This window comes from Maylandia zebra, linkage group LG18 (genome assembly GCF_041146795.1).
Source record: "Maylandia zebra isolate NMK-2024a linkage group LG18, Mzebra_GT3a, whole genome shotgun sequence".
Lineage (NCBI taxonomy): Eukaryota > Metazoa > Chordata > Actinopteri > Cichliformes > Cichlidae > Maylandia > Maylandia zebra.
In genome coordinates this window covers 26136947-26163135 of record NC_135184.1, presented here as the reverse complement: position 1 = coordinate 26163135, position 26189 = coordinate 26136947, and the positions used below count along the sequence as shown (strand labels likewise).

The 26189-nt window shown below is 44.4% G+C and overlaps 3 protein-coding genes across 5 annotated transcripts; 1 reads left to right on the top strand and 2 right to left on the bottom strand.

The window, feature by feature from the left end:
- Positions 1 to 75: 75 nt before the first annotated feature.
- Positions 76 to 6381, bottom strand: si:ch73-344o19.1 (uncharacterized). The gene is made up of 6 exons (XM_012923529.5): positions 6289 to 6381; positions 5982 to 6162; positions 4838 to 5128; positions 3069 to 3344; positions 2783 to 2943; positions 76 to 1153 (listed from the first exon to the last, which is right to left on the bottom strand). The coding sequence occupies exons 2-6, from the start codon at positions 6046 to 6048 to the stop codon at positions 1109 to 1111; spliced, it is 840 nt and encodes a 279-aa protein (XP_012778983.3). The 5' UTR covers positions 6049 to 6162; positions 6289 to 6381; the 3' UTR covers positions 76 to 1108.
- A 132-nt stretch (positions 6382 to 6513) lies between these two features.
- On the top strand, positions 6514 to 19123 carry LOC101484743 (importin-13). The gene is made up of 21 exons (XM_004567162.6): positions 6514 to 6883; positions 7361 to 7486; positions 7616 to 8256; positions 8338 to 8478; positions 8595 to 8736; positions 8825 to 8991; positions 9118 to 9238; positions 13282 to 13429; positions 13641 to 13822; positions 13903 to 13929; positions 14108 to 14242; positions 15946 to 16092; positions 16249 to 16329; positions 16413 to 16550; positions 16658 to 16754; positions 16826 to 16878; positions 16960 to 17026; positions 17136 to 17194; positions 17288 to 17377; positions 17502 to 17683; positions 18805 to 19123. Exons 1-21 carry the CDS (start codon positions 6815 to 6817, stop codon positions 18896 to 18898), a joined length of 2907 nt encoding a protein of 968 aa, XP_004567219.3. The 5' UTR covers positions 6514 to 6814; the 3' UTR covers positions 18899 to 19123.
- Positions 19068 to 26092, bottom strand: fzr1b (fizzy/cell division cycle 20 related 1b). Of its 3 annotated transcripts, none has more exons than XM_004567164.6 (14): positions 25809 to 26092; positions 25298 to 25478; positions 25075 to 25176; positions 24927 to 24990; positions 24683 to 24810; positions 24390 to 24472; positions 24105 to 24288; positions 23956 to 24021; positions 23766 to 23868; positions 23400 to 23581; positions 22761 to 22994; positions 21520 to 21624; positions 19913 to 20005; positions 19068 to 19806 (listed from the first exon to the last, which is right to left on the bottom strand). In XM_004567164.6, exons 2-14 carry the CDS (start codon positions 25373 to 25375, stop codon positions 19765 to 19767), a joined length of 1464 nt encoding a protein of 487 aa, XP_004567221.1. In that variant the 5' UTR covers positions 25376 to 25478; positions 25809 to 26092; the 3' UTR covers positions 19068 to 19764. The 3 variants fall into 3 exon arrangements, with proteins under 3 accessions (XP_004567221.1, XP_004567220.1, XP_076733016.1); XM_004567163.6 differs by having other exon boundaries at positions 25830 to 26092; XM_076876901.1 differs by lacking the exon at positions 25809 to 26092 and having other exon boundaries at positions 25298 to 25794.
- Between the last annotated feature and the right edge of the window lie 97 nt (positions 26093 to 26189).

Genomic DNA, 26189 nt, shown 5'->3' with positions numbered 1-26189 from the left:
ACTGTCGTTCACACAGTGACTCTGCATAATGCCTGAGAGCTTACCCACCTATTATTGCGTTTGCCACACCCCACATAGATTCGATATATTTATTTTCATTAAACAGGAAAGTCATTCTTGCATTTCATCATACATCACTGCAGGCAGTAAAGTAACCAAGTTAAAACATAAGAGCTTCGTTCCACTGTATTTGCAGTGCATTCCAACCAGTCCAGATGGAGGACCCTTAAAATGATTCCAATGCTGCTCTCAAACCTCCACTGTGTGCGAACAACAATTTTACTAAGTGAGTTTTACAATTTACAGATATCTAAGTATTTGGCTTAGCAGGGTATCTCCTCAGTAAACACTGGCAGACAAAACATTTAAAGAAAAGCAATCACTATATTCAAGATTTCCATGACTTTGTGAACATAACTGCATGTTTAACAGCTGCAACAGTAAGTAATCTGCATTTGTAATTCAGGCTAAATTACAATTTGGAAAAATAAAGTGGTTTCCACTGTTGGAGACCTGGCGTGTCTGTGTCTACATCTCCAAAGATGTGGCTTTTCAATTGTAAAATCTGTTTAATTTTTTGTCAACTTTCTGCAAGACCTTAGCTTCACATGATGCAGATTGGGCAATTGGATTTGAAAATGCACTTCACTAACATTTGGTCACCCAAGGGATTGTGATTGTTTTGAGCAGCTTTCCCATGAGCCTTCTTTCTGCCTTACTGGCTATTCTTACAATTACGGAGGACTTCATGCGACCTTGATCCACATTACCTCAGATCACCCCTAGAGGGCAGTGTAACCGTTTGTGTCATATTAAAGTGCTGTGCAGGAGTCAGTCAGGGGCGCAGAGTCATCTTAATTTCCATCGGGGTGGGGAGTTCTCAGCACACTGAATGTCTCCAAAACTTTAAAAGGAATGTGGAAGAAACTTCCCGCTTAAAACATTAACAGTCCTTGGTTAAATGTGTTTTAACTTTTTCTTAATCGCTAACAGTAGGTTCTCAGTGCCAAAGAGAGGTTTTGCTCACATCCAAACTGGTCTTCCTTTGGTGTTAGATTTGCTTCGGTCCTCTGAGTGATGGAAGTGACTGACAGAACAGGATCTTCTGTCAGTAGGTGTACCTGGACAGTGGCGTGTCCTCCATCAAATCATCCTAAATAAGGTGATTTTAAAAAACATTATCAGTACTCCACAGAGCATAATTCAAAATATGCGCTCACTTGCCACTTCATTAGGTATACCTCCTGTTGGAGAAATATCTAATGACCTAATCACAGTGCAGAGACTCGGTGCATTTAGGGCAGGGGTGTCGAACTCCAGGCCTCAAGGGCCGGTGTCCTGCAGGTTTTAGATCTCACCCTGGGTCAACACACCTGAATCAAATGATTAGTTCATTACCAGGCCTCTGGAGAACTTCAGGACATGTTGGGGAGGTCATTTAGCCATTTTAATCAGCTGTGTTTGATCAAGGACACATCTAAAACCTGCAGCACACCGGCCCTTGAGGCCTGGAGTTCGACACCTGTGATTTAAGAAACTGTGACTGTGGCATGGTTGTTGGCACCAGATGGGGTGGGCTGACCTTCAGAAACGGCTTATTTACTGAAATTTTCCCACACACGCATCTCTATAGTTCACAGAGAATGGTCCAAAAAGGAAAAGAAATCCAGTTAGTGGCAGTTCATTGTGTGATATCTTGTTGATGTCAGAGGAGACTGCCCAGGCTGCTTGAGTCATACAGAAGGGCAACATTAACTGTAATAACTCTAATAAAAACTATAATAAACCACTTGTTACAACCCAGGTGTGCAGAAGAGTACCCTGTGGGTTAAGACATGGAAACTGAGGCTACAATTCATACAGGTTTACCAAAGTTGGACAATAGAAAATGTGGAGACATGTTGCCTGGCCTGATAAATCTATATCTGCTGCAACATTTTGGATGGTAGGGTCAGAAATGGTCGAAAACAACACGAGGGATCCATTGTGCGTTATATCAATGTTTCAGGCTGCTGCTGGTGGCGTTATGGTGTTGGGGGTGTTTTCTTGGCACAATGTCACAGACTATCTGAATACTGTTGTTGACCATATCTATCCCTTTATGATCAGAGCATATTCATCTTCTGATGGCTGCTTCACACAACACATCATGTCACAAAGCTCAAATCCTTTCAAACTGGTATCTTGGCAATGAGTTGTCTGTACTCGGATGACCTTTACAGTCATCAGATGTCAGTCCAATCAAGCACCTTTGGGATGTGGTGAAACTGGAGATTCACATCATGGATGCACAGCTGATAAAGCAGCAGGTTTATCAGTTGTCATGACAATATGGACCAAGATCTCTGAGGCATGTTTCCAGGAATGTTTTGTTGACTCTAGACAACAAAGAATAAAAGCAGTTCTGAAGGCCACAGGGGTCCAGCCAACCACTAGCAAGGTGTAAATAATGAAGTGGCTAGTGAGGATCTAATAAAATATATGAAAATAATTTTCAGTTTCTCTTACCTAAGCTCTCGAATATTTTTAATCAGCTAAACCACATCTCAAGAGTAACCCCTGATCAAGAAATAAGCTAGCGGCCAAGTCACGTTCCAATATGTCATCTCTGCTTGCAGTTAATATTCTAATACCCAAGTTCATCTTGACAGTGAAGGGTGCTTAATAAAAGATGCAGTTATTTGGTATTTGACTTTCATAAAGTTTGGGGACTTCTAAGATGGAGATTGTTAAAAAAAAAGTGGTGAAAATGGTAATGCAAAGGTACTAGACTGTATCTTACCATGGGCAGGTCCTGCAGACGATGGAACTCCGGGTGGTTAGTGCGCTGGCGGAACTTGAGGAAGAGGACGACAAAGACGATAGCTGTGGTGACAATAAACACTGACAGCAGACCAGCCAGCAGAGGGTCTAGAGGGGAGCTGGAACGGTGACCGGACCTCTCTACACGATAAAGAATTTGATATGATATGAAGAAAATAAAATAGGTCATGGTAAAGGCAAAACAACTCAATGGGAGAAGCTTAAGGCAACACCTCATCACACTTAGCACCTGCCAGTCACCTTACCTTCACCGCCAAATTTATTTACAGACTGGACCTCCTTGTACACCGACCCAGCAGGGGCTCCACCTGGAGATGCGGTAGCTGTGTTCAGAGATTCAGAGTGTGGCCATGTGGTGAAGGTGGGTGCTGTGGAGCTTGTGTGGTGCACTGCTGGGGCTGGCTGAGATGAAAAGGTAGAGAGGGAATGGTTGGTCAGAGGGGTTTTGCCTTCTGTAGCTGCAGGGTGCAGAGGGGTGGTGCTCTGAACAGTCGGCGCGGATGAAAGGCTCTCTGCGGCAGCTGAAAGGGGGGATGTGAGCGCAGTGCTGTATCAATTCAAAACAGTACAGATTCTTCAAACGAAATGAAATGCATTCACAACAGCCAGAGGTAACGCTGCACTGCCCTGCTGACGTTAAAGCTGCCGCGATTGTGTTTGTGCAGCATGTGTGGCTCACGCCGTGACAAAAATCTGTGCAAATTACAGAAAACCTTTGTCAGTATATCAGAACGCTGTGAATCCCAATGGCCTGCGCTTTCAAGCATCACTGCTCACACAGAGGTACTCTTGAATCAGATAAATCCACAGTCTTTTCTCCAAGAGCTTTGGACTCTGAGGTCTCAGCTTAAAGCCACAGAACTACATTAAATAAGTAGCTACTGTTTGCTTAAGAATTTAAATATATCCCAGCGATTCCAAACAGTTGCTGCAGATTTGTCACGTGCACACCATTATGTGAATCTCCTGTTCTACCACATCCCAAAGGTGCTCTACTAGACTGAGATCAGGTGTCTGTGGAGGCCTTTTTTCACAACATAAAGAGATGGACATGGTCAGCAACAATACTCAGGTAGGCTGTGGTGTACATGGCTCATCTGGTGCTAAAGGCCCAAAGTCTGCCAAGAAATCCGATGCTTGTTTTCACCTTAAGCAGGTCAACTTGACTGTGTCTGCATGCCTAAATCCACTGAGCTGCTGCCATGTGATTGACTGATTAGCTTTAATGAGCAGTTGAACAGGTGTAACGAAATAAAGTGGCTGATGATTGTTTATGCGTAGAACAATAACTTTCTCTCGGTGTGGGTGTATTTCATTTCACCTCATGCGCATGTGCCTGCACTGACAGTTTGGTGGGGGCTGAGAATGTGGTGCACATGGTGTGATTGACAGCCGGACTACATTCCTGCAGCAGAACGGACAGACTGTCAAAGTACTGTGCGGTGTCAACAAAATACACAAACCACAAAAATGTTTGTTTTCTAATTGGATTATAGTGAGAATATTTTCGAGTGAGAATATTTTCAGCTTTCAAAGCGAGAAGCCACACACAGCCTGCACGTTATTCTGCAGGGACGGGGCAACAACAAAGGGTCAAAAAGGGACAAGTGAGAGGGATCTGTCATATTGTTATTTCTGTGCTTCTCAAAGCGGTAACACAGCATCAGCTGAGTGGGTTATATTTATATAATCTATAAAAGGAATCTTTTAAACAAGGTTGCGACACACATTCTTATTCTCAGTCCAGTCAAGCGGGGGTCAGGTCAGGCGAGGAGTGTGTTGCACGAACATTGCTGGCAAAAGGGACTGTGCCCAAGAAGAGCCTGTATTTGCAAACAGGCAGTGTTTAAGTGTGTGGGAAGTTTTATTTTAAGGTTCCAGTCTGGTTATTCTAAACAGACCGGACTTGAAAATTATAGATGGACAATTATAGAATTATGATATAATCACATAATCGCACGTTCCTAATTATAAAGATGCAGCTTTTTAAGACAAGTCATATGAGGCTGATTACCTGAAGGAGTTAGAGTACCGAGGTCTGCGTGCTGAGATGTAAGTGCTGCGGGGATTGCTGTGAACAAGTGGGTTTTAAGTGCTGCATCTGTCAGAGTCTCTGCACGGACTGTTCCTTCTGTCTCGCTGAGGGTTGTGGTTTCACCCGCGGATTCATCCCTGCCTGCAGGAATACGTGCATGCTCTGGGGACTCATTCCCAGGATACTCTGTCAGGTTAGAAGATGCTGAGCTTCCAGGATGATTCAGGAAGACGGCCGGTGTGAAGACATTGGGCAGAGCACTGCTTTGACCTGTAATTTGATAAAGAGAACTCCTGTTAAAGAGACTTTGACTTTAGGACCGTTTTCCAGACTAGTGATGACTTTGTCACGTTTAGATTAACATAAAGGTATTTTAATTACTTATCAAGTGAGTGTTAAAATAGCAAAATAGTGTAAAAATATAACTTTCAATTTGAAGTTCATTATCAGTCCTGTCTCTTTCCCCTCACCTCCAAACAGTGAGGCTGGATCTGCTGGAGGTCTCTTCCTGTTTAAAGGGAGTTTTTCCTTCCCACTGTCACCAAATGCTTGCTCACTGGGGTCAGCTGACTGTTGGGATTTTTCTCTCTATAATTTTAGGGTCTTTACCTTACAATCTAAGGTGACCTGAGGTGACAGTTGACTGAATTGATTTGTTTGGGTTCCTAAAAAGGAAAGGGTGAAAACTTTTTGCTTTATATTTGCTTTTGCGTGTGTTCTCGAGGTAAACGACTCTAATTTGACATTTCATCGACTAACACATTGACGTCCCCTTCAATTTCAAGTTTTAATCTACTTTAGGTGCTATTTTGCATCATGACAGATTCATTATGGCGAATTACGAGTAAGCCAAGAGAGATGAGAGGAAACTCTAAAAATAAAAAAACAAAACAAAAGGAAAGGAAAGGAAAGGAAAGGAAAGTTAACAAACATCGTTTAACGAAGATGAAATGCAACCAAGAACCTGCAGCAACATGATCTCCGTCATCGCCTCAATCACACCAATAAATAGTCGCGTGCGGACTCGATTACGAGCCCGACTCACATCAGCGGGATGTCAGAAGTGTTCGCATCAAACACAAAGACACATAGAGAAAGAGAGAGAGAGAGAATGGCAGCTTACCTCTTGTCCGCGTTGTGCCGGACAGCACAATCAACACGCAAAACACCAAATGAATTTCAGTTTTCATCTCAGCGGCGGCAGGCTTCCCCCTTTAGATTACACAGCAGCTCTCCTCTGTGGCTCTCTGGGGTTGTTTCCGTTACGCGATTTGACAGGGCACATCATGGGCTCTAAAAATATCCTGAGGGAGTCAGGCAGAAGAGAAGCAGGGGTGGGGCTGGATGCGGGCGGTGTTGGTGGGTGGCACCACTAAGAAATAGATTCTAATGAGTAAAACAAGCTTCCCCGATAACCACCGCAAACTCACGCGTGGCCTCTCGTCTCGGTGTTTGTCCTTTCGGAGCCAATCATCTCTACATGGAAGTGTCCACAACGCGTCACTTTGCAGTCGCTGTTGCTCTGCTGCACCAATCACACATCAGTGTGTCAGAGGCGCAGTTGCGTGCGTCAGGAGCGCCCGTTCGAAGCGCCGTGACACCGAAGTGAACGCGCTCTTTGACAAGTTTTACTGCGCTGTTTATCACTGTGAAAACTAGTCTGCAGTATCAAACAGCTGAATGTGTGTCAGTGTCTTGCTGTGGCTCACAGCAAGGTGGTTGGCTCAGCCACCTCTCAGTTCCCACTGAGGTCAGCGTGTCGTCACGGCTGAGCGCACTGCCCACCTGTGTGCCGCACGGACAGCTGAATGACCCGCTGCGTCCTCTCTCGGCGTTGTCTTGACACACTTTAGAAGACGCCGTATTTTCCTTTAATTTTTTTCCTTAAAAAATCAGGCTTTGAGCTGTAAAGGATATCCAGACGCAACAGTAAAAGAAACCTTCACCCTGTCCCAGATGGAGCCTCCAGGCAACCCGGGAGGCACCCCGGTGGAGCTGGAGTTAACGCTGGAGAATGTGGAGTCGGTAAGTTAGGATATTAGTCAAAACTCGTGCATTTAACTGGGAAGTTTGAGTTATGGAATGGAAACAGCAGCATGTTTTCCCAGGAAGAAAAAGAACTGCAGCACATTCTGCTGATATAAATATGATTTCATACCAAATTAGTGAAACGATTTTTTTTATCATGTAAATAACTGTAGTTTGCTCATCATAGAGAGACTGGGCAAAGTGTAGCATTTGTAATATGATGCCAGTTAGAAGCACCTGCTGTACTAATAATAACTAACACATGTGCTTTGGATTAGTTGCTGTGACAACACATTTTTCAGTAAATTCAAACATTTGGCCATCCAGCATTATTAATGATTATTAGTGGTTGTTGTACATGTTGCCCTGCAAATTTAAAGCCAGTTTTATGTGCTAAAATATTCTCGGCATATCCCTTTGACTTCTTACATCGCTTACTTTGTTCTCTGCACTGGTATGTGTTTCTCCATCCAGGCTCTCTACCAGCTGTACTTTGATCCAGACATGGAGCATAAGAATGTAGCCCAGAAGTGGCTGACCCAGGCCCAGGCCTCTGCACAGGCTTGGCACTTCTGCTGGGCCCTGCTCAGCCCTGACAAGGTCTGTAGTTTTTCCCCTCTTTACCCCCACGCTTCACTTTTCTGTAACAAACATTAGGCACCATAACTTAATACAGCCTGGTTGAATGTGAAACTAAGAGCAGCCGTGTGTGAATGTGTCGCTTTGCAGATCCCAGAGGTTCAGTTCTTCGGTGCCAGCACCCTGCACACCAAGATCTCCCGTCACTGGAGTGACCTCGCTGCAGACCAGCACGAGAGCCTGAGGACGCAACTGCTCAGCCATATCTTGCAGTTCTCTTCTGGGCCTAAAATGGTGCTGACTCGTTTGTGTGTAGCACTGGCCTCTTTGGCTCTTAACGTAATTCCCCAGGCCTGGTCTCAGCCGGTGGCGGACATGGTGAGGGCTTTCCAACCGCACAAACCTGATCCTGAAGATGGCTCTGGAGCAAAGGCCTCTCAGGACCCCCACACACATTGTCTCACTCTGCTAGAGCTTCTCACCGTGCTTCCAGAGGAGTTCCAGAGCAGCCGCTTGGCTCAAGCTCGGCGAGGCCAGCTGAGGGAGGCTCTTGCCGGAGAGTGGGCAGTGGTGTGTCCTCTGCTGCGACAGCTCATGCAGAGCCAGGACTCATCGAGTCAGGTGAAAGAGAAGGTGCTCAAATGCTTGTCTAGCTGGGTGGCGCTAGATGTGCCTTTGGGGGAAATCCAGGAACTGCTCCATGACTGCTTCACCGCGTTGTCCGACCCAGAGCTGTTTGACGCAGCTGTGGAGACGGTAGTTAACGCCATCTCACAGCCCGACTGCCAAAGGTGAGAAGCACAGCTGGATGATTAGGTGATGATGAGTGACATGCAGCATATGGGTGGATGACTCCAAACATTTGTGTGCAGGTACATTAATGCTCTACTGAGCCTGATGCCTCTGGTGCTGGGCCTCTATGACCAACTGAAGACAGCAGCTCAGGATGGGGACATGGAAACCTCACATGGTATCTGTCGAATTGCAGTTGCTTTAGGGGAAACACACTCCAGGTACACAGAGTAGCACACACCTACACACACACACTCTACCCTGTACCTGGGCTCCACCATTTGTCTTTTATGTCTGAAATGTTCTTTTATTTCTTACATTTCTTTCCCTGTGACAGAGTTCTGTTGGAACAGGTGGACCACTGGCAAGAATACCTAGCTCTGGTTAACATGATTCTCTTCTGCACCGGCATCCCTGGACACTACCCAGTTAATGAGACCACAAGTTCTCTTACTCTCACCTTCTGGTACACTCTGCAGGTATGGAGAGTGAAGTATTAACGTGTTGTCCATTAGGACAAAAGATTTATACTTCCTTTTTACAAAATCAGCTTGTTATCATTTTTAGGATGACATTTTGTCATTTGAGGAGGAGAAGCAGTCTGTTTACCTGCAGGTTTACAGGCCAGTTTACTTCCAACTGGTGGACGTGCTGCTTCATAAATCCCACTATCCCTCCCAGGAAGAGTACGCCTCCTGGTCCTCTGATGACAAAGAGCAGTTTCGTATTTACAGGTGGGTCTGGTGTTAATATTTTTTCTGTTTGATTGAAATTTGGAGGCTGACTTTAATAATCTACACTGATAATCTTTCTTCAACGCCCAAGACCAACTTTACAAATATGTTTTCCTGACTTTGTAGGGTCGACATCTCGGACACTTTGATGTACGTGTATGAAATGTTGGGGGCAGAGCTGCTCAGTAACCTCTATGAGAGGCTTGGCAGACTACTGATGGACCCCCAGCAGTCAGCAGTATGGCAGGTAATGCCCTGAATAACTCCTATTCAGCCGCTTAAAATGAAATTGTATTAACTGAATTTTCATACAATGAGCTTTTGATTTACTTGTAAAAACCACACAACCTTAAAAAAGTAAGTAAGCATTACTCAAGTGATTCAGGTGCTTCAGAAAGCCATTGAGATAAATGGCAAAGAGGTTGCATTCCTCTAAAAACATCACATACATACATATAATACATGCGTATAATAAATAAAGGCAAAAATACAGTTCAGATATTCGTACTTTATTTTTCTCCTTCTAAAGCAGCTGAGACTGCTCATCTGAAAAGTTAATTTACACAAGTGGAGGCAGCAGTTTGAGCTTTTTGTATTTTTCCCTAGATTGTGATCTATCTTGTATACAAGGACCGAGGGGCAGAAAACAGGTCACAAAGCATCGCTTAGTTCCACTTGTGATTATATAAAACCATGTGTGCAGACACTTGTTTAGTTACATTTAAAATCTAAAGGCTTCTTATTCTGAAAGTTTGCAGATTTTTTGGGAGGGTCTTTTTCCTGTTGCATGCAACCCATCGGTCTTTGAAAGATGAATGACTTTGTCATGGCTTTAAAGTAGTCCAGGCGTAAGACATTAACCACCCAAACAAGAGGCAAAGTAATTGAAGTCACTCATAAAAAGAGTAAACTATTATTTTCACAGTGCAATGAACATCTACTTAATAAAAAAAAACGCATAAATAATAAAAGCATAAATTCTTTAATTACATAAATGAGTTACTCATTTGTGTAAGTCAGGAAAGCTACTGGAATTTACAGAGCAGTAATAAACCAGCTTGTCCCAGAGCTGTGCAGGAGAACTGATCAAATCAGCTCAGCTAAACAGCTGCTTCTGTTTTTCCAGCTTCTCACCCTACTCATGAGATTTTATATATTATATATATATATAAATTCCTCGCTTGCCCCTGCAGGCGGTCTATCCTTCAAGCTCGGGTCCTCTACCAGAGGCCTGGGAGCTTGAGGGTCCTGCGCAGCATCTTAGCCGTTCCCAGGACTGCGCTCTTCTGGACAGAGATCTCCGATGTTTTTCCCGGGATCTGCTGGAGCCACTTGCCTAGTTTGGGGGTCACCGCACCTAGTGCTCCGATTACCACGGGGACCACCGTTACCTTCACCCTCCACATTTTCTCGAGCGCTTCTCTGAGCCCTTGGTATTTCTGTTCCTTCTTCCTGATGTTGCTGTCATTGGGAACCGCTACATCGATCACTACGGCCGTCTTCTTCTGTTTGTCTACCACCACTATGTCCGGTTGGTTAGCCACCACCATTTTGTCCGTCTGTATCTGGAAGTCCCACAGGATCTTAGCTCGGTCATTCTCCACCACCCTTGGGGGCATCTCCCATTTTGACCTCGGGACTTCCAGGTTATACTCGGCACAGATGTTCCTGTACACTATGCCGGCCACTTGGTTATGGCGTTCCATGTATGCCTTGCCTGCTAGCATCTTGCACCCTGCTGTTATGTGCTGGATTGTCTCTGGGGCATCTTTACACAGCCTGCACCTGGGGTCTTGCCTGGTGTGATAGACCCCAGCCTCTATGGATCTTGTGCTCAGAGCTTGTTCTTGTGCTGCCATGATTAGTGCCTCTGTGCTGTCTTTCAGTCCAGCTTTGTCCAGCCACTGGTAGGATTTCTGGATATCAGCCACCTCCTCTATCTGCCGGTGGTACATACCGTGCAGGGGCCTATCCTTCCATGATAGTGCCTCCTCTTCCTCCTCATTCTTGGGTTTCTGCTGCCTGAGGTATTCACTGAGCACGCGGTCAGTTGGGGCCATCTTTGTGATGTATTCGTGGATGTTCGTTGTCTCATCCTGGACTGTGGTGCTGACACTCACCAGTCCCCGGCCCCCTTCCTTCCGCTTAGCGTACAGCTTCAGGGTGCTGGACTTGGGGTGAAACCCTCCATGCATGGTAAGGAGTTTTCTTGTCTTTATGTCAGTGGCTTCTATCTCCTCCTTTGGCCAGCCTATTACCCCAGCAGGGTACCTGATCACGGGCAGGGCGTAGGTGTTGATAGCCCGGATCTTGTTCTTACCATTCAGCTGACTCCTCAGGACTTGCCTGACCCTCTGCAGGTACTTGGTGGTTGCAGCTTTTCTAGCGGCCTCTTCATGGTTCCCATTCGCCTGCGGGATCCCCAGGTACTTGTAACTGTCCTCTATGTCTGCAATGTTGCCTTCTGGTAGTTTGATCCCCTCCGTTCTGACTACCTTCCCTCTCTTTGTTACCATCCGACTACACTTCTCCAGTCCCAATGACATCCCGCTGTCATTGCTGTATAGCCTGGAAGTGTGGATCAGTGAATCGATGTCTCGTTCACTCTTGGCATACAGCTTGATGTCATCCATGTACAGGAGGTGGCTGACAACTGCTCCGTTCTGTTGTCGGTATCTTTAGCCAGTCTTGTTAATGATCTCACTGAGGGGGTTCAGGCTTATGCAGAACAGCAGTGGGGACAGAGCATCTCCTTGGTAGATCCCGCACTTGATGGTGACTTGTGCTATGGGCTTGGAGTTGGCCTCTAGTGTTGTACGCCACATCCCCATTGAGTTCCTGATGAAGGCTCTTAGGGTCCTGTTGATCTTCTATAGTTCTAGGCATTCCAGGATCCATGTGTGGGGCATTGAGTCATAGGCCTTCTTGTAATCCATCCATCCATTCATTCACTTCCGCTTATCCTTTTCAGGGTTGCGGGGGGTGCTGGAGCCTATCCCAGCTGTCATAGGGCGAGAGGCGGGGTACACCCTGGACAGGTCGCCAGTCTGTTGCAGGGCTAACACACAGGGACAGGCCCTTCTTGTAATCATTCCAGGCAATACATATATATATATATACACACATATATATTAGGATTATCTATGAACTAAGCTAAAACTGCAAATTAATCTTTGATGACTGATAAGACTGTAAAAGTTGTTTCACCTGTAGTAATGAACCTGCAGTTATTGCATATGTGTGTTAACTAAATTGTAAATTAGTTCACAAATAGATTTGGTTGTTTCAGTCTGTCCTTCTATAAAACTGTGATGACATGGTGCCGGCCGCTTTAGTGACCCATTCTTGGTGCTTGCTTCTTAGAACAAAAAATAAGATCTTCCAGGTGTCCATCAGGGGCCGATATTAGTCTTTCTTTGACTGAACAAAAGATTTATGCTCAGCTGAGCCACCTATAGAGAAAGTGACTGACACTGAAAGGTAGCATTGTTAATGTTGCAGAAGAAAGGACAGCCTCCTTGCTCTCTCCTAGAGCCCACACTTGTTATCTTGAGTGTTCAAGCACTTCAAAGCAGTATTCAGAGCTAACTATAGCACAATTCACCATGATTCACTCCTACTTCATTAAGCATTAGGAATAGAGAACTGAAGTAAATAGCATGTTTCACTGAGTATTAGGGATATTGTTATTGTTTTAATTATTCAGTTGTACTTATGATTTAGAGGAATAAGTCTGCACCTTTACAACTGCTGTGAGTCAGACCATTCAAAATAATCTCATCTTTTGAGCCTTATAGTCAATAGTTGCTTTTACATAACTTGTTTTAACAGATCTATTAAACATATTACAGCTCCTGAATGTGTGGCTTGTTATCTGACTGTGTGTGTAACAGACTGTTTGTTTCTATCATCTCAGCTTAGTTGTGTTTAAGAGCTTTTACAAACATCGTGTTTTACCAGTTGTTGAAGTAAATTCTTACTTTATTTTCATTCTTTTTTTATTTTGATTGCTGTGTGTCTTTTTTTTTTCAAATTACAAGTTTTATTGTGATATGCACAGTAAAGAGACATCCTTTACTGTCCACAACAGATGCCAAACAGAAAAATCCACATATAAAATAAATGAATACAATAAATTATCATTAAAAAAACAATTATAAAAACAGCAAGAAAGTTTAATTATACAAATAAAATAAAAGAATCTGAGCTGCTAAGCTAGTTCTATATATATTCAATTTGGAATGCTTCATGTCGTCTCTAACACCAGACTTTGTTTATTTCCATCTCCAGGACACTGAGGCGCTGTTGTTTGGCTTCCAGTCCATAGCTGAGACCATAGACGTGAACTACTCTGATGTTATTCCCGGTCTGATTGGTCTGATCCCCAGAATCAACATCAGCAACATTTTGCTAGCCGACACTGTGATGTACACAATAGGTACAGTGTATGTTCAGACACCTGCATGATATTGTCCTTGTTCATAGTAAGAAGTTATGCCTATTTTAAAAGAAAATTCTTATTTTCTCTTTTTCTTGCTTAGTCTGTGGTAACAGATCTTTGGTTGCTCGGCTCTCTTTTACGATCGTAGATTTGTGATTGTGATTTGTGTTTATGCTCAAATGGAAATTTAACATCCCTCGTCGAACAGGCTCACTTGCTGAGTGGCTGGCTGACCACCCGGTGATGCTGGGTGGCATATTGCCTATGGTGCTTCAGGGCCTTGCAAAGCCAGAGCTGTCTGTGTCTAGTGTATCTACACTGAAGAGGATCTGCAGAGAGTGCCGGTATGACCTCGGCCCCTACGCTCAGGACATCCTGACGGTGTCACAGGTCAGACACAGAGAAATACACAGCAACACGTAATCAGGGTTTTTAAACCATGCGGTGATTTGTTTACTGTGTTTTTGTAGGATGTACTGGTTAAAGAAGTCCACAAGGTGAGTTCTTAACCTTAAACAGTCACAGTTACTTTGAAACACAGACCATATCACCTCCCTGTCTGAGGGTGGAATTTATTATGTGTGTGTGTGTGTGTGTGTGTGTGTGTGTGTGTGTGTGTGTGTGTGTGTGTGTGTGTGTGTGTGTGTGTGTGTGTGTGTGTGTGTGTGTGTGCAGAGCAGCCAGTGCATGTGGCTGATGCAGGGTTTGGGTTTCCTGCTGTCTGCCCTGCCATCAGAGGAGATTTTAGGGAGACTGCACTCACTCATCACGCCTCACATCCAGCAGCTGGATACACTGGCCCAGCAGGAGGTAAATGTAAAAATAATAATAATTATATGCTTTAGTAAATTGATGTTTAAAAAAAATACAGGAAATGCTATAGTTTACAATTCTTTGTAAATCCAGTTGAATATAGAACATCCTGAAGCCTTTGAGAAAAAGTAAGAGCAGCAGTATTTGTATATTTTCTACAGAATATTAGTGTCTGGTTTATTTTGAGTGTGTTTGTATATGTAAATGTGGGCGGGTGGGGGTGGGGTAGTATTGTAATAGTCTGTAATGGTTTATTCCAGTGTTTTCTGTATAGGGTGACCAGTCTTAATAACACATAGCAGACAAAACACCATCACTTACCTATTAGTATAAATTCTCAATGTTCAATCCACGTTTCAGCTACAAACCGTCATCAGTGCAATTTGAGTGAAACCATATCGATATGCAGTCATGTGAAAAACTAAGTCCATCCTTAATACAACCACAGGAATTAAAGTGACAGGTACTGCTAAGTGCTGCTAATCACATCATCGTGTGATTAGCTGATCATCAGCAAGTGTGAGCACCTCTATAAAAGCAGCAGGTTTGGCAGTTTGCTGCTCTGAAACATTCAGGTGTGTCAGCACAAATACCTCATACCAGCGCTAAAGCACGGTGATGGAGTGATGATTTAGGCATGTTTCACACCTACAGGACCATGCAGAAGTCAATGAGTCGACCATGAACTCGTAGGCATACCAAAGTATTCCAGAGACAAATGTGAGGCCATCTGCCTGACAGCTAAAGCTTGGCCCAACCTGTGTCATGCAACAGGACAATGATCCCAAACACAGCAGCAAATCTAAAACAGATTAACTGCAAAAGGAAAGAATCAAGGTGCTTCAGTGTCTGTGGACACTGAAGCACCTTGATTCTTTCCTTATCTCTGCATTGCACGATAGATACAGATACATACAGTTGTACTGATAATTATACTGGTAAGCTTCTATTATATAAAGCATAGTACTGTATTTTTTTGGCAAGTCTCGTCCTTTATTTTAACAGTGAAAATTCTTACATTGTAACTGATACAAATGTGATACTGAATCAACAATTACAGAAGAGGTGCTGGTGCCTACGAATTGTTTGGGTGACCTTGCTGTTTTTTTAATGCTGGTGACAATTTGGTCTGAAGTAAAAGAGATATTAGTGTGATTAGTTTGATTAGTTCATCATTTACTTCATGAGAGAAAAAAGAAGAACTTTCTGTTTTTCTGAAGCAGCTCTGCGTCTGAGTGTTTTTTTAAATTCAAACTGATGGGGGCAACCCCACAGCTGTCATCACATTTTGATTGCACTGTTGCACAATCCTGCGTGAATGTGACATCAGCGTTTTTCCACTCACGTCCTCCCTCCAGTTTAAAGCACTGACAAACAAGTGAAAACAGCGATGAAAGTGCACAAACAGTCATTTGTTATATAACATATCCACATTTAGAAAGAGTAACAATGCTTCCTTTGCAAATAGAGCACAGCATGTAATCCAGAGTTGTTAGAGTACAGATAAAATGCATTTCGATGCGCAGTTTGTCAGTTAAGATGTTAAAAACATCTTTTCACACTCAGATTCTTAACACAGCTTTTACAGTAACAGCAGCGGCTTCACTCTGACACTTGACAGTTACTTGTCCTTTATTTTTTAAGCTTTTCAAGCTTTGTGCTGTACATATCAGACCCATGTACCTTCTCTCTCCCCACAGCTGAATCCCACTAATAAACAGAGCATCATCCACATTGTGGGGATGCTGGCCAGTCTCTTTACCACTCTGGACATCAATCGGCAGGCAGACTGCTTAGAGGGAGCAGCCAGCTCCAGACTCCCAGTCCCCCAGAGCACGCAAAACCCAGTAAGTTCAGAGGAAAAACAACAGCTTGATTAGCAGAGAACAGTTAGAAAACCCCACTATGCCTGTGGGTACAAAGTGTTAAAGTTCATATATAGAACTTCTTATGCTAATATTTTTTAATTAAAAACTATTCTTTTCTTTTTTTCGTAAACTTAGGTGGTCGTTGTGCTACAACAAGTCTTCACTTTGATCCAGACCATCCTCAGCAAATGGCTCCATGACTCGGAGGTGGTAGAGGTAGGAGGGTTTTCACCTCTTGCATAAACGTGTGTATGTGTGTTTCATGACTCACACATGCCCACTGCGCCCCCCTCTACCAGGCAGTGTGTGGGGTTTTTGATAAATCAGTTCGAACCCTCCTACATGATTTTGGACCCATGGTTCCTCAGCTGGGAGAGATGCTGGGGGAGATCTATAGCGCCTTCCCACAAGCCTCGGCTTTGGACCTGGCTCGGCAGGTACACCTCCGCATACACAGGCCAGAGTTAAAGTATTACTCCTCTGACTCTGACACAGACTCTCGCAGGCTCAGATGTCAGTCTCTTTGTTTCTGTATGTTTTAAAGATGGTTCACATATTTGCTGGAGAGGAGCATCACATCCCTCACATCAGAAGCCTCACTGAAGTGTTAACATCCACCACGCTCACTATATTTCAGCAAGGTAAAAAGAGGCTGCGTGGAAATGCACCTGTTTTGAATCAGGGCTTTTCTTACCGTGTGCTTGCTCGGCAGGTCCGAGAGATCATCCTGACATTGCTGAATCGTTTATGGACCTTCACGCCCAGGTTGGTGGAAGCCGTGCGAGTTTAGGAGCGTCTAAGAAATTCATTGTTTGACTACAACACCCATGTCTTCTCATCTGTTAGATTCTTAAAAGGAAGCCTGATTTGTATCTGTCTGAGCAGTTCGATGTGAAAGCACTGTTTTACTGTGGTGAGTATCACCGCATGCTCATGAAAAGAAAATTTTACATTGTTTTTACAGTTCCTGCAAAAGTGCCTTTGTGTGAGTCACTCGCTGAATCAGTCATGTTTGTCTGCAGGGATTCTGTCACTCAAGTTTCCAGAGACACCCACAGTAAAAGCTGCCAGCCAGTTCTTTGTAAGCTGAGGCAAAAAATGTGCAGACTTTCATATAACATCATGTTTCTTGTCAGAACTGAATTTCTCACCTTTTCTACCCTATTCCTGGCAGACAGAGTTCCTGAGTCGCTGTAAAGACATGCCCTCATTTGGTGATGTGCTGCAGAGGGATGGAAAGCTCCTGACAGAGACCGTTCTGCAGGTAAACTAGTGACAGTATCGGAGCGTCCACCTCAATTCGTTAAACCCATGGGTTTCTTTTTTCATTCTGGCACTGAATTTGTCTTTTAATGCTAACATATTGTACATTTTTCCTCCTCTCTCAGGCGGTTGGAGGTGAGTCTCCCAGCAGTCTGACGGAGCACTTCTCTGAGGTGCTGCTCAATCTAAGCAGGCACTGCCCGGCCCTGCTGTCTCAGTGGCTCAAAGAAACACTGCAGACCCCAGGGTTCCCCTGTGCCCAGCTCACTGCAGAGCAGAAACACACCTTCAGTCAGCAGCTTCTAAGGTAAAGTACAACACCAAGTGGTAGAGAAGTATTACCTATTCGATTAATGGACAAGTTGTTTATTGTTTTGTAGTTTTTCCTCTGTTCTCCACCACCGTGGTTTCTAAATCAGTCAAGATATGACTTAAGAGCAGAGGTTCAGCTTTAATTCGAGGGTTTAACACATTTTGAATGTAACCAGTGGTTTGCGCCTTGTTGTAAATCCTCTGCATTTCCACTCATGAAAGTGTGTCTTGATTGTAGACATTGAGAATGCTGTCGAGTCGTTTTTCCTGACCATGAAAGTATTTAGTCATCATGTGGTCTTCTGGTGTCGGTTAGCTGTCCAGTGCATTCCTCTGCTTTTTAAAAATAAACCATACAGTAGATTTTACACCTCTCAAAGTTGTTCTCTCTCTGATAGGTTTATTTAAGTTTTTCAGCCTAATGGTGTCCTCACCAACTTGCACAGACTTCTTGTGCTTCATATTTAAAATTACAGTCAAAAGATATAAAATACAAAGTCAACTTCAGATAATCTGTCTGCTTCACTTGTCATGAAATAACAATGAAACAAGCCTCACCTGACCAGGATACTGCTGTCAGTCAGTTTCCAATCTCTCTTTGAGCCTCTAAAAATGGCTGTAATTAATAAAGAGTGAATGCAAAACGTTTATAAGACCCCTCGAATTAAAGCTGAAAGTCTGCCTTTTAATCACATTTAAAAGGCACATTTAAAATCCACTGTGCTGGCATTCAGAGGCAAAACTGCAAAAGCTGTATCGTCCAAGAGATCATGGACCTAAGTGTAATGTTCATCGATGGCAAAATGGAACAAAACAGACTTGGTGTTTGTATACATTAAAAATAATTGTTAATAACAAAAACTTTTTAAATGTGTTGTCTGTAGTTTTGCTGTGTTACAAACTTGTTTCATTCCACGATAAAGACACAAAAGTATCGGCATGTAATGTGAACGCATTCGAAACATTACTGATGCCAAATTAGGATGTGAGACATGACTTTATGATATTTGGCCCATTTATAAAATGACATTTTATGATCAATGAGCTTTGGAGATGATTTCAAATACAAATCTGTCCAACAGCAAAATCTGTTCTCTTTTTTTTCCCCTCTCTAAGGGAACAAACCAACAAGCGTCGCGTTAAGGAGATTGTGAAGGAGTTCGCTTTGCTCTGCCGAGGTCCGCAGGGCTCTGGATACTCAGATTACTAGTCGGAGCTGCCAGCGTTGCATCCGACTTCCTCACCGGGTCTTTGAGAAAGGCCCACGGCTCATCCTCGTTTTCAGAAACGCTTTGGTTCTAAATGAGACTTAAGAAAGCACGACTGGAAAACAAGACGCTCCCACAGACACACTGAGTGGACACTTATAAGATAATCGATTCTCTGTGCGACATATTTTTTAATAAAATATCCAAAGCAGGATAAAATGAGATAAGAGTCAGGGTGGCATTTTCGTATCTATAGGCAGGAATGCGCAAGGTTCCAAACCTGTGCTTCGTGTCTATGAACACTGACAAAACAACAATAAACACATGAAGCTCTGCTGCAGCCACCTGAGCAACCGGTCGTGTTTGTTCACTTATTTGTGGTTCCCTCTTCTGTTGCATACTGCTGTAGATCATATTCACACATTATCTAATGAAAGAAAACCACCCAGGTCAGGCTTTATCTTCTCTCTGTTACAAAGGAGCGCCTCTTAAAAACATCTTACATTACATTATTTAGCTTAGAACTCTTGCACAGGTGTACTTCTGCTGATAGATAAGAAAACGACTTGATCACTTTTCACAACGGGAAAAAACAACAACAAAAAAAGAACGAGATCAACTTGATAAGCAGACAACAAATTGTGACAAAAGACTGCTGTTTCTGTGTGTGTGTTATTTTTTTCTGGAATCGGTGACATCACTGTGAGGGATGGCAGTTGTCCGTCGAAGTTTTGCCTCCATCCTTTTGTAGAAAAGGATGAGAGTTTGTGCGGCGAGGCTAGTCTGAGTGTCGTTGTTTGACTCTGTGTATTACAGCCACACCCCGGCAGGCTCCTCCAGAGGACCGTCCCGACCCCCGGGCCGTTTACTATCGTATTCTCGTGAAGAGGTTAAGTACTGACTTTGATTCCTGGGAAGAGAAATGCATCAAAACAGTGTGAAGCACATTGAAATGCATCAAGTTTTACTCATTTTCAGAAATTAAGAATATAAAGTTCTCGGATAATTTACTCTACCTTGGTACAGCGCGTCTTACTGAAGACGTTCCAGAATCGTAGTGTCTCGTCTCCCGCTCCTGTAACGATGGCCTCCCCGTCTGGTGACACAGCCTGAGAGCGCAGAAAAAATGTGGCATGTGAGAGATTTAACAGGACAGTTACAAAGACAGTTTTGAGATCCTTTAATATTCTCAAAATGTTTTTGATTTACATGCACTGAATGCAGTAAGAACAACAGCACAGGCATGAGCTTTAACTGGTGCGAAGACATACTATAAAATCAGCTTCTTTACTTATATAATACCACAAATTACCTCTTTATTACTGTGAAAAATAATGCAACAGTGAAGTGTGGAATTCACTAATGGAAGCAGACCGCAGGATTTAAGTGCATCCCTAGTTTAATGTCCATTAAATGTAACAGAGTGATTCTTGCACAGTTTTACTTCGGCATGTTGCTACTAGGGATGGGTATCGTTTAGGTTTTATCCGATACCGGTGCCAAACCGGTACTTTTGAAACGGTGCCGGTGCTCAAACGGTGCTCAAACCGGTGCTTAAAGAATGGAGAACACAAAATTGGTCCAAAAACCTCTCATGTTCAGCTGTTTTTTGTAAAAAGATAACAATGTTAGCCTTTTCTGCAGCTATGGGGCATATATGGTATCACTCTTGGCTGGAAGCAGTGCTTAAACAATGGAAAAAAACACAAACTTTATCCAAAAACCTCTCATGTTTAACTGTTTTCCACTTTTTCTTTGGTCATTTTAGCCTTTTTGGCCAGGGTGAAGGGAGTATCTGCCATCAAACAAGAGGACAGCCGCATGTAACTACGACGGTGTTTGCTAGTTCACCTTACATGCATTAATGTAATAACGTGGTTAGCCTACTCAACGTAAATTACACTCGAACAACATGAAGTTACTCAAGCAGAGAAGAACGGCTGCTGCCATCATCATCCTCATCATTTCTGCTATACTGGGAGGGCTAGGGGCCAGGACTCTATTCTTCGGGTTTTTGGGGGATGTTGCTCCGGGTCCGATAACAGGCAACCCACCCGCAGTAGATGTGCACGGAGTGAGGTCTCGCAGCAAGCTATCAAATATGGCGCATTTCTCGGCTTTTAAAAACAACGCTATGCGTCGCCAGGTGTTTCATCAGATTCGGGGTGTTACCTCCTTTGACAGTATCACAGTATCAGCTTAAAGCACTTGTTGCAGGCTGTTGAGTTTGCATCTTTTGCTGTGAAGTACAGCCAGACTTTGACCGCTTTGCCTTGGGCATTTTTAATCTGTAGCTCTGTTCTAACAGAACGTACGTACCTGGGCCCGCCTACTATCCTCGGAAACGTAAAATGATTGGCTAGAATCTAAAGTGTATCACAGCTCAGGAAAAAAAGCACCGAAATAAAGCACCGAAATGTGCGCTGCTTTTCGGTCTGGTTACTACCGTTTATGTCAGAACCGGTGCCATGATGGCACCGGACACCGGTACCCATCCCTAGTTGCTACACACTGAATTAAAATGTATTCCAACGCTAGAAGTGTGTAAGTTATCAAAGTGCAACTATCTAGTTACATCAGTGCTGAACATGCACAGTGATTCATTTAGAACGTGTAATCATACCAGATACAGGACTCTGTAGGAGTGTCCCGTCAACTTGGCCACCTGTGTCAGCGATGGATACTTCCACACCAGAATCTGGTTCTGAGAGTAGCCGTGTGTGCTCACCTGCAAACAAAGAGCAGCATTGCAGTTACCACTTTGCAGTTGGATGCTTCTGCCAAGCACTCAAGGGGGAGCTTCCAACCATGTCCCATCCTGATTTATTGTATAATAAATATATAAATTGATGATTTTGTAAAAAAAAAAAATGTAATAAGCAAACAACACAGATCGTCATCAGTTTAGCGTCTGATGCGGTACTGATGTTCCTGAGTGGAACGGTACTTAAACATAAGCAGTGTATGAATTCTTGATTTTTTTTATGCAGACATAGTGATCTTTGAACAGCAAAAGTAAAAAAGGAAGTTAAACACCACTTTTATTGGAGATTATGTATCGGAATTTCAGGAGCAGGACCACGCCTCCAAACACGAGGTTCCCCTAGTTCTGCAAGCTGATCATTCTCGTTTACGTGCCCCACCCTCCCTCCCTCCTTGTTCTCCATTCTTCAACTTCTTCACTTCTATTTAGTGCATAGGGATCTGCCAGGGCCGGGAGCCATCGCCAGTCCCCTTCGATTCCTTCCCCAAACCGCAGCTCAATTCATGTCAAAGCTTTCACTTTTTCCTGCTAAAACGCTGTCAAACATAAATGAGGACGTGGGCCCAGCTAGTGAAATGAAATTTCAGACCACATTTGGATGGTTATGCTCTTTCCAAGAAAACACCAGTGTAAGACGATAATATTGGAATTTAATAACATACTGCAGAAGTCTTTATTAGTTTGAAACACCTTCAACATACTGCTCACTTCAATTTGCAACCATCTCTGGACGTCGAGCGTAACTAAGCTGTTTTAATTCAGGGTTTTGTCATGTGTGCACAGTAGAAACGCCTTTCAAGTATCATGTAATTCAATACAAAACCAACACCGGCTGAAAACTGACCATGACTCAGCACATCAGGGGTCGCAGTTCCAGCTAAACCGAACGCTGCATTACACAACACAGGTGCAATGTGCGCATTAGTAACTGGCTCTATATTAAGCTGTCCAAACGGGATCTGTTTTGCTAATTTAATGTTTGAGCTACTGTTTTCACAAAGTGGGTCTAACTAGCTTGATGAAATCATCTATAGCCAGACGCTGCTGTGCTGACGTCACGTCTTAAGAGTGTTGGGCAGTGCGTGTCTGCGTCTCCTCACCAGTTCGTTGGCGTGTTTGGACCAGGCCAGGTTGCAGACCTGGGAGCCGGTGTCTGTGCTCTGCAGAGCCTGACCCGTCAGCGTGTTCCAGAAACGCAGGCAGCGGTCAGCCGTGCCTCCGCCTGACGCCAGCAGCCCGTGTTGGTGCGGAGACCAGGCGATGGCTTTCACTGCTGCCAGGTGGTCACTGTACTGCTGCACAGGGAGAAGGCTGGAGCTGTTCCACACCAGTAACTGTTCAAAAGGCAGGAAGAGGTCAGTAAGGAGAGCTTTGAGTTTAACTCTTTCTTCCATAAAGACCCTTAATGAAAAGTTTTGACACCTCAGTTTATGCCAATAAAAACATGCTGTGACAGCCATTAGAATCATTTCCATGGGTAACTCCATGGGCAGAGACCACCCTCGATATTTTCTAGTGTAAACCCAGTCAATTTGTTTTATAAGGAGGCAGAAATATAAAAGAGACCACTCAGTTCAGAACAAAAATTCAAGGGCTACTCCTAGAAGAGGCTAAAGAGGTACGAACAGCTGCTTTAAAATATATAGATATCAATACAGCTTGAATTTGCTTACTTTGAACCTTTACCTAGATTCTAACCTAAAACTTTCCTTAAGTATGTGCTGTTTTAGTCGCCTCACCTTGTTGTCGTTGCCTCCAGATGCAAGGTGCTGGTGATCGGGGGACCATTTGAGACCGCACACTTCCTGTCTGTGACCTTGCAGCCTTCTCTCAGCAGAAGGCGGCGTTCTGACGTCCCGCTGTAGGATCACTCGGTCTCGACTGCCAGAAGACAACTGCTCCCCATTCCACGCCAGGGCACCTTGGGCACACAGGGTAGGTTCTCTTACTCTCATGCCCCAGATAAAGAGAGCTGAGCATGAGCTTAAAGGCTCAGAGCGACGGTAGTTCCTGAAACCACTACCAGCAGCAGGATAAACGGCTTCTCAGCGAGAGATGCACAAATCACATTTGACTGAATTCACTTCGCTCCTGCTCGGACTGACCTACTCTGGCTGAGTGGCCCTCCAAACTGGTCAGCTTCCTCCCTCCTGCTGCATCCCACACCTGAACGTAACCTTTGTGCGTCCCGACGGCGACCAGGCTCCCCTAAAACACGAGCAACCCAAACATTATTGTTCTCCTGTCTGTACTCTCCTCTCTCATGCCACACACAAGCAGCAGTCGCTTGCTCACCCTCTCGTTCCAGCACACTGACGTAACAGAGTCTCCGTCCACTGAAAGGTCACACAGCCTCGTCACCTGTTTAAACACAAAAATAAGCACTTCCAGAACTCCTTATCTGCAGCGCACCTCTTTAAAATCTAACCCACACCCCCACTTACCTGGCTAGTGCAGGCACTCCACAGGTAGACGCAGGCTCCCAAACCAACACTCAGCAGGTTGCCTGCTGACCAGTCCACCAGGTTGAGGTAGAAGTCATCCTGCAGCTCCGGAGCATCGAGCACTTTGAAGGGGATCTTGGAGATCTTTCGGGCTGGTTTGCGGGGAGAGCGGAGCAGCTTGTGACTACAAGAAACAAAACATGGAGACGTTAAACCCCTCCTCCTGAAAAAAGCACGGCTCAAACACCTGATGAGTGAGCAGCATGTGTGTGAGACATTTCATACCTTTTGTTACTAAGTGGAGAAAGAGAGTATGGTGAGACTTCACTGTCATTATCAAAAGGCACTCTCTTAGTGTGGACAGTGTACTGCAGAGAGGAAACAGAACCACAGTTACAAACTGCCACCAGGTTTTGGTACAGACGTTGTCTCTTATGGCCAACTTGAGTCAAAAATAACAGCATAATACATGCGTGAAATGTTTATGACAGCCGCATGTAAATATCACACTGACAGCCCACGGGAGGAGTCGCTTTAAATTCACTTTAATGGCCACCCACACCCCCGTTGTCATTTACCCTAAAAAGACTGTGAGAGTCCTGCGAGAGGACTGCATGCCGCCGGTCTTCCGTGTGAGGGTCTGGCACCGTCTCGATCCCGGCCCCCAGCAACTCATTCCTCAACAGGGCAGCATAGGCCACAGCATCTGGAGGGGCGGCAGTGAGAGCGGTGATGAAAATGCTCGTGTTAGAGGTGCAGATCTGGACTTTAAATGATTGTTATAACACATTTGCATAACAAATAATAATAAAGACTTCTGACCTTTGCTTGAGTCTGAAGTGGCGTCCTTTGCTTTATGGTTCTGACTGGGAGAGCGACAGTTCTCCTGTCAAGAAAGTGAAAGGTATGTCACCACTGGCCTGGATTACTGAGCTGTCACTGTTAGTTTAACCAAAGGAACACCTCTCACATTGGCATAGTGGAAGTTGATGCTCCAGTTGCTTCCAGCTCGAGTAGGGATGAAGCGGTCCCCTGACTTCACACTGACAGGACTGCAGGTAGCACTCAAACACTAGGATGAACGTAAGAGATAAGCAGTCCACTAAAGATCAGTGCTAATAAAAAACAGCACACTCACACGAGAAGACTGCAGCCGTGCTGAAACGTGTTAACTATCGCTCTCTATTCCTCACCTTGGTCAGGCGGGCCTCTGCGGGCAGGTTCTGGTGGTTGATTTGCCTCAGCAGCCGTCTCTCGTACTCTTGGTCCATTTCTTCGGGGATGACGAGCAGCAAGCCCCCTCTGCTGCTCTCCCCGCCCCCCTTTAAACCTCCGCTCCCTCCCGGTAAGGAAATCCGCAGTGTATCCCCATGTCTGTGTAAGAAACGGCTCAGCTTATTTCACAGCAGAACCCATCCAGAACACAATGTGCGCTATCCAAAGACACGCGCACACACGCACACACACAAGTAGCTTATTCGGCTAACAAACCAAACGGCCTGGTTAGCCTGGCGTCATCGTCTAAGCTCAGCTGGTTTAAACATACACGACTGAAAAGCCAATTCCGCTTACGGCGTTCAAAACTAGCTTAAAGCGGGTAGATATGAAGCTAAAATAAAATGCTTCAGGGTGTGCTAATGACAGCCGCACCGTTGTCATGGTATCATGGTCGCGCACACAACAACCAATTTACAAGCAACGCACATCAGCTGACGACTGTCATACCGACTGACACGGCGGCTCAGGTGACCACATCAAACATCATCTCTGTTTGAAAGGATCGGCGCTGAGGCCGGAAGACTTGTTGTTTTCTTCCAAAATCAAAAAAGTAAAAAAAAGAAAAAAGAAAAAGAAAAATAGCGGTACACCCAAACGCTAACGGGACTCGGTGGTGTTGTTTATGTTCTGGAGCAAGATGGCGACAGCTGTGGAAGAAATTCTTTGGTTGACTTCTGCTGTCTGTGCAGTCAACGCAGTGTGACTCAACAGCGACGCCCGCTGGCGACAGATGTTCACTGCATCGTTGAAGCGTAGCCTGATTCCTCGTAAGGACACAAGATGTCGCTGTTGCACTGTAAAATAAAA

What these genes read in the sequence shown, in the direction of transcription:
- LOC101484743 (XM_004567162.6), top strand. Translation starts at nt 6,815, where the DNA reads ATGGAGCCTCCAGGCAACCCGGGAGGCACCCCGGTGGAGCTGGAGTTA. An exon ending in CACTGTGATGTACACAATAG is followed by an intron (nt 13,430 to 13,640) that starts GTACAGTGTATG and finishes CTCGTCGAACAG; the next exon opens with GCTCACTTGCTGAGTGGCTG. An exon ending in TGGTTAAAGAAGTCCACAAG is followed by an intron (nt 13,930 to 14,107) that starts GTGAGTTCTTAA and finishes GTGTGTGTGCAG; the next exon opens with AGCAGCCAGTGCATGTGGCT.
- fzr1b (XM_004567164.6), bottom strand. Translation starts at nt 25,375, where the DNA reads ATGGACCAAGAGTACGAGAGACGGCTGCTGAGGCAAATCAACCACCAG. An exon ending in CACTTCAGACTCAAGCAAAG is followed by an intron (nt 24,811 to 24,926) that starts GTCAGAAGTCTT and finishes CCGCCCCTCCAG; the next exon opens with ATGCTGTGGCCTATGCTGCC. An exon ending in GTAAGACGCGCTGTACCAAG is followed by an intron (nt 19,807 to 19,912) that starts GTAGAGTAAATT and finishes TTCTCTTCCCAG; the next exon opens with GAATCAAAGTCAGTACTTAA.
- si:ch73-344o19.1 (XM_012923529.5), bottom strand. Translation starts at nt 6,048, where the DNA reads ATGAAAACTGAAATTCATTTGGTGTTTTGCGTGTTGATTGTGCTGTCC. An exon ending in CGGTACTCTAACTCCTTCAG is followed by an intron (nt 3,345 to 4,837) that starts GTAATCAGCCTC and finishes CCCCCCTTTCAG; the next exon opens with CTGCCGCAGAGAGCCTTTCA. An exon ending in AAATAAATTTGGCGGTGAAG is followed by an intron (nt 2,944 to 3,068) that starts GTAAGGTGACTG and finishes TTTATCGTGTAG; the next exon opens with AGAGGTCCGGTCACCGTTCC.